The sequence below is a fragment of the Salvia hispanica genome, chromosome 3 (assembly GCF_023119035.1).
Source record: "Salvia hispanica cultivar TCC Black 2014 chromosome 3, UniMelb_Shisp_WGS_1.0, whole genome shotgun sequence".
Classification (NCBI taxonomy): Eukaryota; Viridiplantae; Streptophyta; class Magnoliopsida; order Lamiales; family Lamiaceae; genus Salvia; species Salvia hispanica.
The window spans coordinates 19,701,258-19,716,485 of NC_062967.1; the positions used below are offsets into that span (position 1 = coordinate 19,701,258).

A 15,228-nucleotide genomic window follows, 5' to 3' on the forward strand; every position below is an offset into this window, starting at 1 on the left:
CACATTAATCTCTAACTTTGCACTGAATAATAGGAGAATTTCACATATTTTTATTCAATTATTAATTGTTTAACGTGGCATTCATATTTTTTTTATTATAGATTTATGATTAAATTCTGCCGGCCATGATCGAACACCACCCTTCTTCAAATAATTTGAAATGTATCTTTTATAATAAGCAAAGTCAAAAGTTAAAATTTGTAAGGCGACGAAGAAATTAATGCAATATTATCATCTGTTTGCTGCAGTATTTTCAGCTTCTGAAAGAGGAATTTATTACTCCATAATAAATTGTTATTGGATACAGTGATCTCGCAGAAGAATTTAATGAATTTCCAAGAATAAACATAAAAGTAATTAATGAACAATGTACAAGCAAGCTCTGTATTTCCATGCCCCCTTTTCCTTTGTGATTTACAGCCTCTCCAAAATTGATGTATATTCTGGCGACCTAACTCCAGACAAATTGTACAAGATAATAAATTCATCTAAAACCAAAAATAATGACAACTTAAACACCACCTAAACCTTGGCTAATGTCGTAATCAACATATGAGTAATAGTTGGAATTGCAATTTAATCTGTGTTTAGACCTCTTAATCCTCATCAAATTTCTCAGCTTCTTCCACAAGCACCGCCGCCGCCTCGGTGACATAGCTCCGCTCACGTTGGCCTTGCTCTTCGTCCGTTTCACGGTCAGCCCGCGAATCTCCGGCGGCCGATACGTCCGGATCAAGGGCCACTTAATTCCGTCGAAAAACGGGTGCCGTTTAATATCCGTTGCACCCCTGGCGCAGCCTAGCCTCCTCCTCGGGTCCTTCACCAACAACTTGACGATCAAATCTCTGGCCTCAGCCATCCCGGGCTCCCCTTCTGCCTCGTGGAATTTGACCCCTCTAGTCGACGCAATATTGCGTAGGGTGGACTCCTTGGTGGATCCCTTAAACGGCGTCGTTCCGTGCAAGAGCTCGTATATCAAAACGCCGAAAGCCCACCAGTCTACGCCGTTGCCGTGGCCGTTGCCGCTGACGAGCTCCGGCGCGAGATACTCGTGCGTCCCCACGCACGACTTCGAGAACGCCGTCGTTGGCTCGGCTATGAATTCGGTGACGCAGGCGTACCTCCTGGATCCGGTCTTGATGTGTTTCTTGCTTTCCAATTTGGGTGAGATTTCGGAGTTGAAGCACAGATCGAAATCCGAGAGCATGATGTGTCCGTCTTCGCGGATTAAGATGTTCTCCGGTTTGAGATCGCGGTAGACGATCCCCTGCGCGTGGAGGTACTCGAGCGCGACCAGAACCTCCGCCGCGAAGAATCTGACCGCGTGAACCGGTAGCCGGTTGTAGGGCTGTTTCCGGAGCAAGGCGTGGAGGTCTCCGTTGGGGCAGTAGTCCATGAGAAGGCAAATGTAGTGCGAGACCTCGATGTGGGCGTAGAGCGTGGGGAGAAAGGGGTGGTCGAGGGAGGAGAGGATCTGCGCCTCGGTTTGGATGTGGGAGATTTTCTTCGAGCTGAGGGAGTCGCGGTCGACGACCTTGAGGGCGAAGTTGGCGTGGTCGTAGTCGCGGAGGCGGCAGAGGAAGACGCGCCCGAGGTTGCCGGCGCCGACGAGGCGGAGGAGCTTCAGGTGGCGGAGGTGGAGGGCGCCGTCGGAGGAGAGGGTGGTGGCGGCGTCGACGGCGGCCCAGTTCGGGTTGTCGTGGCGGCGGTGGGGGCGGGGATGGGAGTTGGTGGTGGTGGTGGTGGAGGCGGTGGAGAGGCGGTCGTTGAAGCTGAGGGTGAGGCTGCTGCGGGCTAAGCTCGTGCGGGCGGAGAGGGTGGTGGCGGTGGTGGCGGAGGTGAAGCTGAGGTCTAGATCGGAGTCTGTGGGGAGGTAGTAGGAGTAGATGGAGTCTTCTTGATGATCCATGGTTTTGTTTGAGGGTTTCTTTGTTTGGGTTTGAGGGTTGCTATATATAGGCAATTGGATACCACAGACTCATCTAATTAATTAATTATAGCGTAATTAGTTGACGAGGAGAGGCTGATAATTCATACTCCTACTAACTGATAAGTTAGGTTGACTATAATTAATGAGATGAGTTTGTTACTTACCGCGTCATTTCATTGGAAGATGCCAAATTCAGTTAATCACATTAAATATTTCCCCACTTTTTTCCTCATTTACAACTTTTTACAACTATCTATTTTATCTACCTAAAGATTAAATGTTTCATATCTACCATCACGATTTTTAAGAAATTATTTGATTTTATAAAGTAAAATGGATAGAATAACATAGTGGAATGCGAACCTATTTTTATATACTCACTCCGTCCTCCATAATATGTCACCATTTGACTCGGCATGGATTTTAAGAAATGTAATAGAAAGTGAGTTGAAAAAGTTAGTGACACGTGGGTAATACAATAAGTTAGTGGAATGCGAACCTATTATATATTAATTTTATAATAAAATATGAGTGGGAATGAGTTAGTCGAATATGTGGTCCACTACCATAAATGGTAAAAGTGAAAGGTGACAAACTTTTAGTGACAGACGGAAATGAAAATAAGTGACAAATTTTCAGGGACGGATGGAGTATTTGTTTTAAATAAAATGTGAGTGAAAAGAGTTAGCAATATAGTAAAAGTGAAATGAGACATTTATTGACCGAAGGACGAAAATGAAAAAAATGAGATCTTTAATGACGGGCGGAGGGAGTATTAATTTTAATTAACTACTTCCTACGTCCGTAAAAAATGTAGAATCATTTTGCCATTTCGGGGTGTCCGTGATTAAAAGTCCTCATATTTAACTAAATCATTACACTCACATTCTATTATAAAACCAATACTCCCTTCATCCCATAAAAATATGGGAAATTGAAATGATATGAGATTTAATGCACAATTGGTAAAGTAAGAGAGAATAAGAGAAGAGTAGTTAAAGTAGATTTAGTGTTTGTGGGACTCATATTATTACTCCCTCCGTCCCGGGTTAGTCGCACGTTTACTATTGGGCACGGAGGTTAAGAAATTATATTAAATAAATAAGAGAGATGGAAAAAAGTAGGAAAGATAAGAGAGAGTTAAGTAAATGATAGAATAAAAAAAGAGTGATTAGATGTTTTGTCTTTTGTTAAAAAATGAAAGAGTGCAAATAACTTGGGACGCTCAAAAAGGAAACTAGTGCAAGTAACGCGGGACGGAGGGAGTATTAGTTTTTAATGAGTTGTAATAGTAGGTCATAGTGGTATAAGTTGTAAATAAATTGATATATATGGGTAGTAAGCTGAAGAGAACTTTTCATAAATGGAAGTATCCATATTTTAATTGGATGGATGGAAATGGAAAGAACACGTATTTTTATGGAACGGAGGGAGCATATAAAAGTGGAGTCCACACTCCACTAACTCATTTCCCCATTTTTCTTTACAAAGTCAAATAATTTCTTAAAATTGTGTCGAGTCAAAATGAGATTATAAATGGCGGACGGAGGGAGTATGTTATAGTATGGTGTTAACTAATGCAATTAGGATTTATAATTATCTTTTGGGTTATATATTTTCCAATTTTGAAATTAATATGTGTCTCCAAACATTACTGAAAAAGATGAATAGATGACAAAGGTATTTAATATTGTTTCGATGCACCTTATGCTCTAGGTCGATAGTTATCTTTCTTTTATTTGTTCACTCTTGTATGCGAGATGCTCTACCTTCTCTCTGCAATTTAGGTTTTTTTGTAAAACCTCTCATTCTTTATATGAGCTCGAGTGTTCTTCCCATCATCTTCTTCTTGTGCATACATGTGTGTGTCGATGGTCCTTCGTGATTCATTAGGTTTCATGGAAGTATTCTCGGTTTTGCTTCTAAATTTGAAATCAATAACATGAAGTGGCATCGAAGGAGTACTTTTTAAGCACTCCTCGGAAGTATATCATGACAGAACTTTTCTTAAAGTCAGAACAATAACTATGTCAGTTTACAAATACATTGATAATTGTTGATTCACGAAGTCAGTTTCTATCTTTATATCTGTTTCTCATTCAAATATCAGTAACTGATTTGTAATTTCAATTGATATTAATGTATTTGAGAACTAATATTATTTTCAATTTTTAAAATGCTCATTTTTATAAAGTTCTCACTAGAACCACTCTCGTACACTCTCTATCTCACACATTTTCTCCTGGCACTGGATTTTATGTGGTTTCTGAAGGAACTGATAGCGGGAGCATTCGAATTTAAATCAAACAAATAAATCACATAATAATCAGATCTATTTAGCAGATTATTTAGACAAATTCTATTCGCGTAATTTCACATGTATCATGCTCATAACTTGAATTAATCATGCTTTAAGTATAATTGAAACCTAAAACATCCTTTTCTACGGAGCAGAAATAATTCCTTATTAATTCTCCAAAGAGTTGACGATGGCTAGCGACTTCTCCACGTGACGCTTTTAATACTAGACCACGGATCTTCTCTCTGGTTCCCGAACTGTACTCCAATATCAGTGTGGGCTAATCTCACCGGATTACTAGGACTTAAATAAAAGAAACAGAACTAATCCTACTCCTAAAAGGAGAAAATTTCGAGCTCCTCAAGTACAGAGGGGGACGAAAATTTGAGTAATAATAATAATAATAATTGATTTCTGTCTCCAGACAAGGATCTATGAAAGGTTTTGGATATGGACTCACCCAATTTACTTTTTACTAATTAAATTGAACCCACAATTTAATACAAGCTTTAATTGGAATATTACAAGCAGCCACTACAGAAGTAATATTGAACTCTTCCTATCCAAATCCGAAATTATAAGTAATCCGGGTTTCCGTTTTAACTTTCATTTCCCGCGCTTAAGATAAAAATGTCCATTAATTAATTAATGTCTACTGTGGACTTGATTAATTAACTTCTTATTATTTCCAAGAGTGGACTTAGCATGAAACGCTTATTTATTATTCTTACAGTAATCAAACTCCAACTAGCTAGGTTCCGAATAATAAAATCTTGTTTCACGCTCCTCTTGAGGACATTATCAAACGAGACTCACCTCGCGCACGATTGAATATAATAGCAATCCTAGCACCGCTAGATATTAATCACCACTACCCAATATATCGGGATTATTGGATTGCGAAAAACCCACACCATTTGATAAGTCAAAGTAATGCATAATCAATACCGTATGTTCAATGCTAACCTACATTGATTAAGAAACAAATATTTATCAAGACCTCGTCTTTCAGTAGATAGCACACAGACTCGTCTTGCTGTTAGATCCGTTCAGTGCTTTACCACACCAATCTCATTTTATTTCAGTAAGGCTTAGAAATATGCGGACTAATATTGCAACCTTTCACAATGGATAGTCTAATTCCATCTAGGTCGTAAATTCTTCTTTTTTCTTTGTTTAGGACTGACCGTGTTACCTTAAAGTGGACGTCGCCCACAACCGGTCTACTAAAATAAAGACTTAAACTTTGTTAAGTTAACTTATACATTTAAATATGCAATCAACATCCATTAAATGTAAAACATAACAACATTATGGCAAAAATAATCTGTTTTATTCCTTGAAAAATAAAATAAGAGTTTTATAGTATTCAATCACTCGAAACGTGATTTCTAGTATACAAACTCTAACAGCATCCATCGGTCCTCCAAGAATATGCACTCTTTCCTTTTTAGTCCGTCCCAAAAAAATATCAATTTTCTGGTTTTGAAAACTCTTTTCTTTCTAATGAGGTGGGACTCATTCTCTACTAACAATACTTTATTTACTTGTTTTCTTTACCTTTCTCTTACGTACCAATTTTGCATTAAAACACATGCCGAACCCAAAGTTCATCTTTGGGGACGGTGGGAGTATTGTTTTGTGAGTTAATAAAGAGAGAATAAAATAAGAGAAATGAAAAGTAGATATGATATTGTTTCTATTTCAGAAAATGTTTCATTTTTAATGAGACGGAAAAAGTATATATTCCCTCCGTCCCAAGGAAGATGGCACACTTGGGAGATGACACTAGATTTTAGGAGATGTTGTTTTATGTGTTAAGTGGTGAGAGAAAATATAATTTTATAATTTATATGAGAGGAAACTTTTTCCAAAAGAGAAAATGTGACATTTTTTGTAAGACAAACTAAAAAGGAAAGTGTGACATCTACTATGGGACGGAGGGAGTACTATACTAGTCTTATTGAATGACAAGCACAAGGAGAGAATTATACTCCCTCCGTCCCTTAAATTTTGTCACACGCACGGATTTTAAGAAATCTAATGGAAAGTGTGTCGAAAAAGTTAGTGGAGAGTAAATCATACTTTTATATATTAGTTTTATAATAAAATGTGGGTTGAAAAAGTTAGTGGAGAGTGAATCCTATTTTTATATATTAGTTTTATAATAAATGTAAGTTAAATTGAGTTAGTAAAATATGAGATCCACTACCAAAAATAGTAAAAAGTGAAATGTGACAAATTTTATAGGACGAATAGAAATGGAAAAATGTGACAAAATTTCAGGGACACGGAGATAATAGTTACCAACTAATTTTCCATATATATAGAGGCATTCAATACATATTCTATTTAGGAGTATACGTTCATTTATACACTACATTACATTGCATTCTAAGATAGTTGAGTTTATTTTTAATTATTCTAAGGAAGTTAAATTATTATTCTTTTTAAAAAAGTTTATATTTTTCATAATACTGTTTAAGTACTACTCCCTCCGTCCCCGATTACGAGTCACACTTTTCCATTTCGGTTCGTCCCCAATTAAGAGTCACACTTCATTTTTACCATAAATAGTAAGTAGGTCTCACATTCCACTAACTCAATTCACTCACATTCTATTATAAAACCAATATAAAAAAAATGGATCTCACATTCCACTAACTTTTTCAACCAATTTTTATTTGCATTTCTTAAAATCTCGTGCCCGGTCAAAGTGTGACTCTTAATCAGCGACGGAGGGAGTATCTAATAAGAATATGGATGCATATCTAATTATGTTTATGAGTCAACTTTCAATCATGGGAGTCGCCGGTCTGCCCTTGGCAGGAATTGAATTGAAGATTTCGTTTTTGGCAGAAATTGGCCATTCTTCGATGATGCCATTCCGCCGTAGTGATACATACAGATTTAAATATACAAATATATTTATTTACATATTTTGACTGATTCCTATGCACCAACTTAAATGCATTCTATGTATCCTGACTTCTATACGAAGATTAACGGGGAAGGGCTGGGGCCTGGGTCCCACAAGTTTTGCAAAAGACGTAAAAGTATTTTTAAGAAAACCAACCTACACAATTGGCAAATCTACAATTTTTTGTCACATCCCTTTTAGAGGAATTATGAAATTGTAAACAGAGATAATGAGTATCAAAATGTATAAACAAGTCTCTTCATATCAAATTTATTGCGAATATCAGTACTTATTGTTTTTATGAAATTATGGAAGACACATATATACTTATCAAAATGTATACACATGTACATGTCTCTTCATATCAGTAATTTATTGCGAATATCAATATATACAGTATACTGTCAAATTTGAATCTAAGGATATCATTTTATGCGTCTTTTTAATCATAGTTATGACCCATTTTTTAAATTTTAATATGTACTTGTCTTCTTAATAACCAATTAAAACAATATCATTAGTACTTTGTTGAGTATTACATAATTTGTACACCACGTTACAGAGATTCCTTCTGAAAGAATAATATCATTGAACGCAATTAATAGTGTTCTCTCTTCCATTCCATTGTAAGCAAATCGTGTTCAATTTTATGAACGTCTTATCTAAAATGAGTTATTTCATTTTAAAAGAAATATTATAATTATTCATTTTTTACTTTATACATTGCATTTTATCTTCTACTTTACTCCTTATCTTCGTTTAATTCTCTAAATATTGTTTTCCTAAATCTAATCCCCAAAACAAACACATTGTTTATGGCAGAACATAATGAGTACTAATTGAGACACTTATTTAATTATTTTTCTAAAATACCTTAACAAAGTATATTCCTTTCGTCCCCAATTAAGAGTAACACTTTGACCGGGCACGAGTTTTAAGAAATGTAAAGAAAAGTTAGTTGAAAAAGTTAGTGGAATGTGAGACCCATTTTTTTATATTGGTTTTATAGTAAAATGTGAGTAAATTGAGTTAGTGGAATTTGGGACCTACTTACTATTTATGGTAAAAATGAAGTTTGACTCTCAATTCAGGACGGACCGAAATGAAAAAATATGACTCTTAATCGGGAACGAATGAGTTTTACATTTACTATTTACATATCTATTATTGAAATATTGAAATTCATTAGCAGTGTAGTGGTTAGTGTAGTGGTTGTGTGTCTCTCTTAGTATCAATGGTATATTACATTTACTATTTGCTCATCTCTTACATACTCAAGCCTTTTTTAATAATAATAAAAAATCTTATTGCTAAATGCTAATGTTCTAATGGTTGAAGAAGGGAGTAACTATGTAACAAAATATTCCCTTCGTCCGAACTAAATTGATATAAAACTTTTGGGTATGGAAATTAAGAAATTATGTTGAATAGATTAAATGAAATTAAAATAATTAGGAAAGGAAAAAAAAAAGTAGGAGAGATGAAGAGAGAATAAAATAGATAATAAAATAAAGGAAGAGTAATAAGATATTTTATTTTATTTTTTTGTCAAAAATGAAAATAGTAATAAAAAATCTTATTGCTAAATGCTAATGTTCTAATGGTTGAAGAAGGGAGTAACTATGTAACAAAATATTCCCTTCGTCCGAACTAAATTGATATAAAACTTTTGGGTATGGAAATTAAGAAATTATGTTGAATAGATTAAATGAAATTAAAATAATTAGGAAAGGAAAAAAAAAGTAAGAGAGATGAAGAGAGAATAAAATAGATAATAAAATAAAAAAAGAATAATAAAATATTTTATTTTACTTTTTTGTCAAAAATAAAAATGACTCAATTTTATTGAAATGCTAGAAAAAAGGGAATACAACTCGAGATAATCTTCATTATAGAGAGATAATCTTTTGTAAGTAAAGACCGAGAAAAAAAAGGTTTGTAGGGCCCGAAATAAGAAAGGTTTATATTAGTGGGCCCCACAAGATGGGCCACATTTAACCGTCATATTGACTTTGGCTGGACCCACGTGGAATACCAGACGATGCTGCGTGCCACGTGGCAAACACTGGGGGACCACATCTTCATTATTTCGCCAAACATGTGTATCTGCGCTAAGATATTTAAGCAAATTTACCCGAGAAAATTAGTATTGCCACAATTCCACTCATGTTGACTTGAGTATTTCTATCTATCTTATTTTATCTCTTTTATTTTACTATCTCCATTTCACACGCAGACAAAATTGCATAAATTTTTGTATTACCCAAAAGGGGTTGATTTCCTTAAAACGGAATGAGTAATATTTATAAAGATGTACTCCCTATATTTTCATTACTAATGGCACATTTGTTTTCCGTATTTATTTTGAAAAAATGATACTCCCTCAGCAATCCCATTTCTTAGCTGCGCAGAATTTGAAACAATGTTAAAAAAAATAGTGGAAAAAAGTTAGTGGAATATAGCTCACACTAGCATATACAATTCTTTCTGTCCAATTAGAAATGAAATATTTTCCTTTTTGAGTTGTCCCAATGAAAATGAAACGTTTATTAAAATGGAAATAACACTATCTCTACTTTTCATTCTCTCATTCTTTACTTTCTCTCCATTAACCCACAAAATAATACTGCATAAAATTCCGTGCTGGAAACCAAATGTTACATATTTAGTGGAATGTGAGACCCTATTACTATTTATAGTAAAAATGAACCGGGATTCCTATTCGCAGACGGACTGAATTTGAAAAACGGGACTCATTCGCCGACGAAGAGAGTAGTATATAGTTAAAGTAGAGAAAAATAATATAGTTAAGACTCTTCTCTATATTTTTCTCTCTCTTACTTTATTTTCTCACCACTTTAATCGTTTATTACTCCCTCTATTCGCCATTTATGGTCATATGTTGACTCGACATGGGTTTTAAAAAATTATTTGACTTTGTGAATAAAAATGCAGTTTGGGTCACCTACAACTTATCCTAATCCACTCCCTACTCCACCCATCACAAACACAAGTGATGGGCCCATCATTATATTTCATGTTTGTGAGGGGTGGATTAGGGAGTGGATTAGGATAAGTTGTAGGTGATCCAAGCTGATAAAAATGTGGAAATAAGTTTGTGGAATGTATGCCTCAAGTTTATATGCTGGATTGGTCCCCAAAAAATTGACTAGTTTTACCATTTTTGGCCGTCCTCTAAAATTAGACAAATTCTAAATATGGAAAGTTTTTGAACAAATAATAATGTTACACATCATTTATAATGTGGACCCCACAATCAACGAGCACTCGTTCCACTACCTTTTTCGTCTCTGTCTTACTTTACCAATTACACATTAAAATCCGTGTTATTTAGAGCATCCACAGTAACCGGCGAGGGACCGGCTAGCCGATACCCGACGCTAGTCGGTATGCTCGTCGAACTATTGCAACCGGCGAGTGCGGAATCGGTGAGAATTTCGGCGAGCGGTCGCCGGTTCTCGGGCGCTGGCCGATGCGCTCGCCGCTAATGTAGGCTGGCGATCGGCGAGCGATCGGCCAGGGCAATTTTTTTTATTAAATTTTCGAAACACTATGATATACATGATTTTCGCGTCATTTTCATTCGCACCACTTGTTTTGACGAGTTTTCTCTCTCTATTAATTTCTGTACAAGAACAACAACGTGAAATGAGTAATGCGGGTGGTAGTAGTGGTAGTAGTGATGAGGAGTACGAACGGCAAATGGACGAAGCATTGGAGGCCTATACGGAGGGTGAGATAGACCGGCTGCTACAAAGGGCTATGCAGCCGGCGGTACCTCGACCTCCACCCGTTGTCCACCGAGCAGTGATTCCTCTGGATTACGTAGCTGCACATCCGCGGCTATATGACGACTACTTCGCAGAGCTACCGCGGTTTAACGCCAACATGTTCAGGCTGCGTTTTAGGATGCGCAGGGAGCTGTTTATGCGTATCGTTGAAGCTTTGGAGCGTCGATATAAGTGCTTCCGCTTCAGGCATGATGCGGCTGGCAAACCCGGCCACACCCCTATTCAAAAGTGCACGGCGGCAATCAGGCAGTTGGTCCTACGGAGGCGCGGCAGACATGTGGGACGAGTACCTCCACATCGGTGAGACGTCTGCCGCTGAAGTGTCGGAAGCATTTACGTGAGGGCGTCGTTGAAATATTCAAGGACCAAGTATCTTCGAAGCCCTACCCCGATCGACTGTCAGGATCTGATGCAGATGCACGGAGAGAAGCATGGGTTCCCGGGGATGTTAGGCATCATAGATTGTATGCATTGGGAGTGGAAGAACTGTCCCGCTGCCTGAAAGGGGTTCTACACCACCGGCTACAAGGGAAAAAATCCCACGATGATCCTCGAGGCTGTAGCTGATTATCGGCTGTAGATTTGGCACGCGTATTTTGGGGGTAGCCAGGTCGAACAACGACCTCAACGTCCTCAACTCGTCGCCCCTTTTCAACGAGCAGTGCCAAGGTGTCGGTCCGACCATCAGTTTTGTCACCAACGGCAACCGGCATGATATGGGCTACTACTTGGCGGATGGGATATACCCTAGGTGGCCCGTCTTTGTGAAGACAATCAGATGCGTAAATGAGGACAAGAAGGCCTACTTTGCGGAACGCCAGGAGTCGGCGCGCAAGGACGTGGAGCGCACATTTGGTGTGCTCAAGGCTCGATGGGCGGCAATTAGGGTTCCAACGCGTTTGTGGCATGTCGACTGCATTGCTTCTATAATGTACGCTTGTATTATCATGCACAACATGATAGTCAAAGATGAAGGTGTACAACTGACAAATTGGGCCAACGACGATGAAGCCGGTCCAAGCCACGGCGTGACCACCCCCAACGTACGAAGGGGGGTACCTCACGATGAAGCCGGCCGCCTCCAGGCACATGCCGACATGCGCCAAGTGGATGCGCATATACAACTCCAAAAGGATTTAATTGAAGAGTTGTGGGCGCGGAGGATTGCACGTCGATAGTTTTTTTGTTTTATGTATTTTTTTTTATTATGTAATTTTTTTTAAAGTAATGTACTTTTTTTTATTTTAATGAAATTAATGATTTTTTGCGTATATGTGTCGTATGTTTAATTCCGCATTTTGTGTTTAATTCCGTAAATTTATTAGTTGTTTATTTTAATAGTGTTGATGATGTGGCTAGCCTATTGCTTGTCCAGTTGCTTGTCCTGATGATGTGGCAGGAGGAGAAGCAGACTAGCCTATGGCTAGCCTATTTACCATTGTGGATGCTCTTACAAGTTTGTCAATTTTTTGGGGACGAAGAGTATTAATTTTATAATAGAATGAAAGTGTAATGATTTAGTTAAATATGGTGAGATTCATCTATTTAAAATGAAATAAATACAATAAGATTTTAAACTGTAGACACCTCGAAATAGCAAAAATGGATATTTTTTAACAGACAAATTCAATATATATTTTTTTAAACAAGGGAAAAAAAAGAAATATACACCGATAGTAGAACACAGAAGGAGTAATAATTATTATGCACATCTTCTTTTGCCAAGGCTACCACTTTCAGAATATAAGCAATTATTTCAGCTTGAGCCGCAGTTGTAACGTATTGTGGTTATGGTTACCACCAGTTTTATGAGAATATTTTCGACGTGGTGAAATTCAAATATAAATTTAATAAAATTTTGGATTAGTTAGGATTTATAAATTATAAATGGTACTCCCTCCGTCCGCAATTAGAAGTCCCATTTATGGATGGCACGGGTTTTCAGAAATGTTAAGAAAAATGGGTGGAAAAATGTTAGTGGAACAGAAGTCCAATTATATATACTATTAGTTTTAAATGAAAAATGAACTACATAAAAGATCCTTAACTTTTGCACTTGTAACACCAGTGACCTCTAACAAAAAAAATTACATCAGATGAGTCTTAAATATAATCACGAATCATGTTTTTTTAGCCACTTTTCGGACGAAAATGCCCAAGTAGCTTGAAGGGCATTTTTGGCAATCCCTAAATTCGTTGACATTTGAATTTTATCACATTTCTGTCAGCAACTTCTTAAGTGATTTTCTAATAAATTCTGGTACTTCATACGTGATTAAAGTTTTGTCAATATTTGTACAAAAAAAATTCTTATGTCCCTCTATTTCTAGTTAGTGGTAACAATATAGTACTTATATCATGTAGGAAATTCATTGAGAAACAAAAAATATGAAAAAAGTGAAGTTATTTATGCAATAAAATATGAATCAATAATACACAGAATAAAAATATCGCACCTTTAAATAAATGATACAATATTTATTTTATTAAAAACATTGACATTTAAAATACTATTTCATTATATATCGTCGAACTAATTTGTTACTCTAAGCCTAACTTTAATATGATTTTTACGATTGATATTTTATTGATGTAATTTTAATTTAGCTCAAACTGAAATTTTAACATCATATAAACGTTCAATCTTTAAATATAAATTTGCATAGTTTCTTGTCATTTATGATAAAATTGAAACATGAGTAATATTTTGAAAAAATTCAAGCATGTGATATTAGCTATTTAATCCTTCAAGATTTTTTTTATTAACAACAGTATTTGAATAAGACAATGTAAATTTATAAATTAATACTACAAAATTAGGATATTTTCATAATAAATAAAATTGATCCATAAATCAATGTAAATAAAATAAATTACAGGAAATAAAAACACGGAAAAATACCAGAAAATGAGTTTTATAAATATATTCATATTTATATTAATTAATGTTCATATTAATGCAGATAATGATAAATATGTATATTATAACAAAAATGATAAAATGCAAATAATGGAAAATTTTTAATTACGTATGAAGTACAAAAACTTATTAGAAAATTACATAAGAAGTTGCTGACAGAAATGTGGCAGAAATCACATGTCAGCAATATAATGGAGTGACAAAAACGCCCTTTTAGGGCCTGAGGGTATTTTGGTCCGAAAAAACATGATTCGTGATTATATTTAACGTGGCCCCTCTTGTGCTTTTTTTTTTTGTTAGGGGTCACTGGTGTTACAAGTGCAAAAGTTAGGGACATTTCATGCAGTTCACTCTTAAATGAAATGTGAGTAGAATGGGTTAGTGGAAGGTGTGACCCTATTACCATTTATGGTAAATGTGAACCGGGACTCCTATTCGCGGACGGACTAAAATGGAAAAATGGGACCCCTATTCGAGGACAGAGGGAGTACCTCATTATGTGTAAAATCAGACAAGATAGTTATCAAATACTCTTGTCCCATAAAAATAAGGACATTTTTCATTTTGGAATGTCACATAAAAATATCTCTTTCTATTTTTGATAATTTTCTTCTCTCTAATAAAAGTGGGTTGTATTCTTCACTAACAATACTATAATTACTTTTTATCTCTAGTTGTCTCTTATTTTACCAATTATCCATTAATTTCTGTGTCATCCCAAATGCCCATGTTGTAGTGACTGAAAACAATTTATGTAATTCCCTCGTGAATAACTTGAGTTGATATGCATTCTGTGTTAAATACAAATAAATATTTAAGGTGGAAATACTGAATTTCTCATAACTATTTTTGAAATATTTATGTTTGTAGCTTTCGCATCACTACATTTAAGCGACGCTTTATAGGTACAACATTGTGTTATCACATTCCGGAGACCCTATACTGTACAGAAAGGGATTGTGACGATCTGCACAATAATTTGTAGTAGCAATATTTATTGCAAGACAAATATGTTAATCTGCAATAATTTGTAGCAATATTTATTGCAAGACAAATATGTTATATTAGGAAAATTTGTAGGTCCTGGATAGTAAGATGCATGTGCCGCAGATATGTAGGCATTAATTTCCAGACATACCACAATGTCTGTTATTGGGTATTCATATATAAATGACATGTGACATTGTGCGTCCAAATGCGCTCCTTCTATTTCTCCATTATACTATAGTACATAATTCATCATTTACCCACGAGATCTTCCTTTTCACTACCATGTCTTATTCCTGCTATTAATGTAGTGCTACTACCTATTTTTTGCATTTTAATAGGGATAGTATATCACATTAT

At 35.9% G+C, this 15,228-nt stretch overlaps 1 protein-coding gene across 1 annotated transcript; it reads right to left on the reverse strand.

Annotated features, from left to right (window-relative positions):
- Positions 1-312: 312 nt before the first annotated feature.
- Positions 313-1,912, reverse strand: LOC125208982 (serine/threonine-protein kinase WAG1). The gene has a single exon (XM_048108539.1). It carries the CDS (start codon positions 1,907-1,909, stop codon positions 512-514), a length of 1,398 nt encoding a protein of 465 aa, XP_047964496.1. The 5' UTR covers positions 1,910-1,912; the 3' UTR covers positions 313-511.
- Between the last annotated feature and the right edge of the window lie 13,316 nt (positions 1,913-15,228).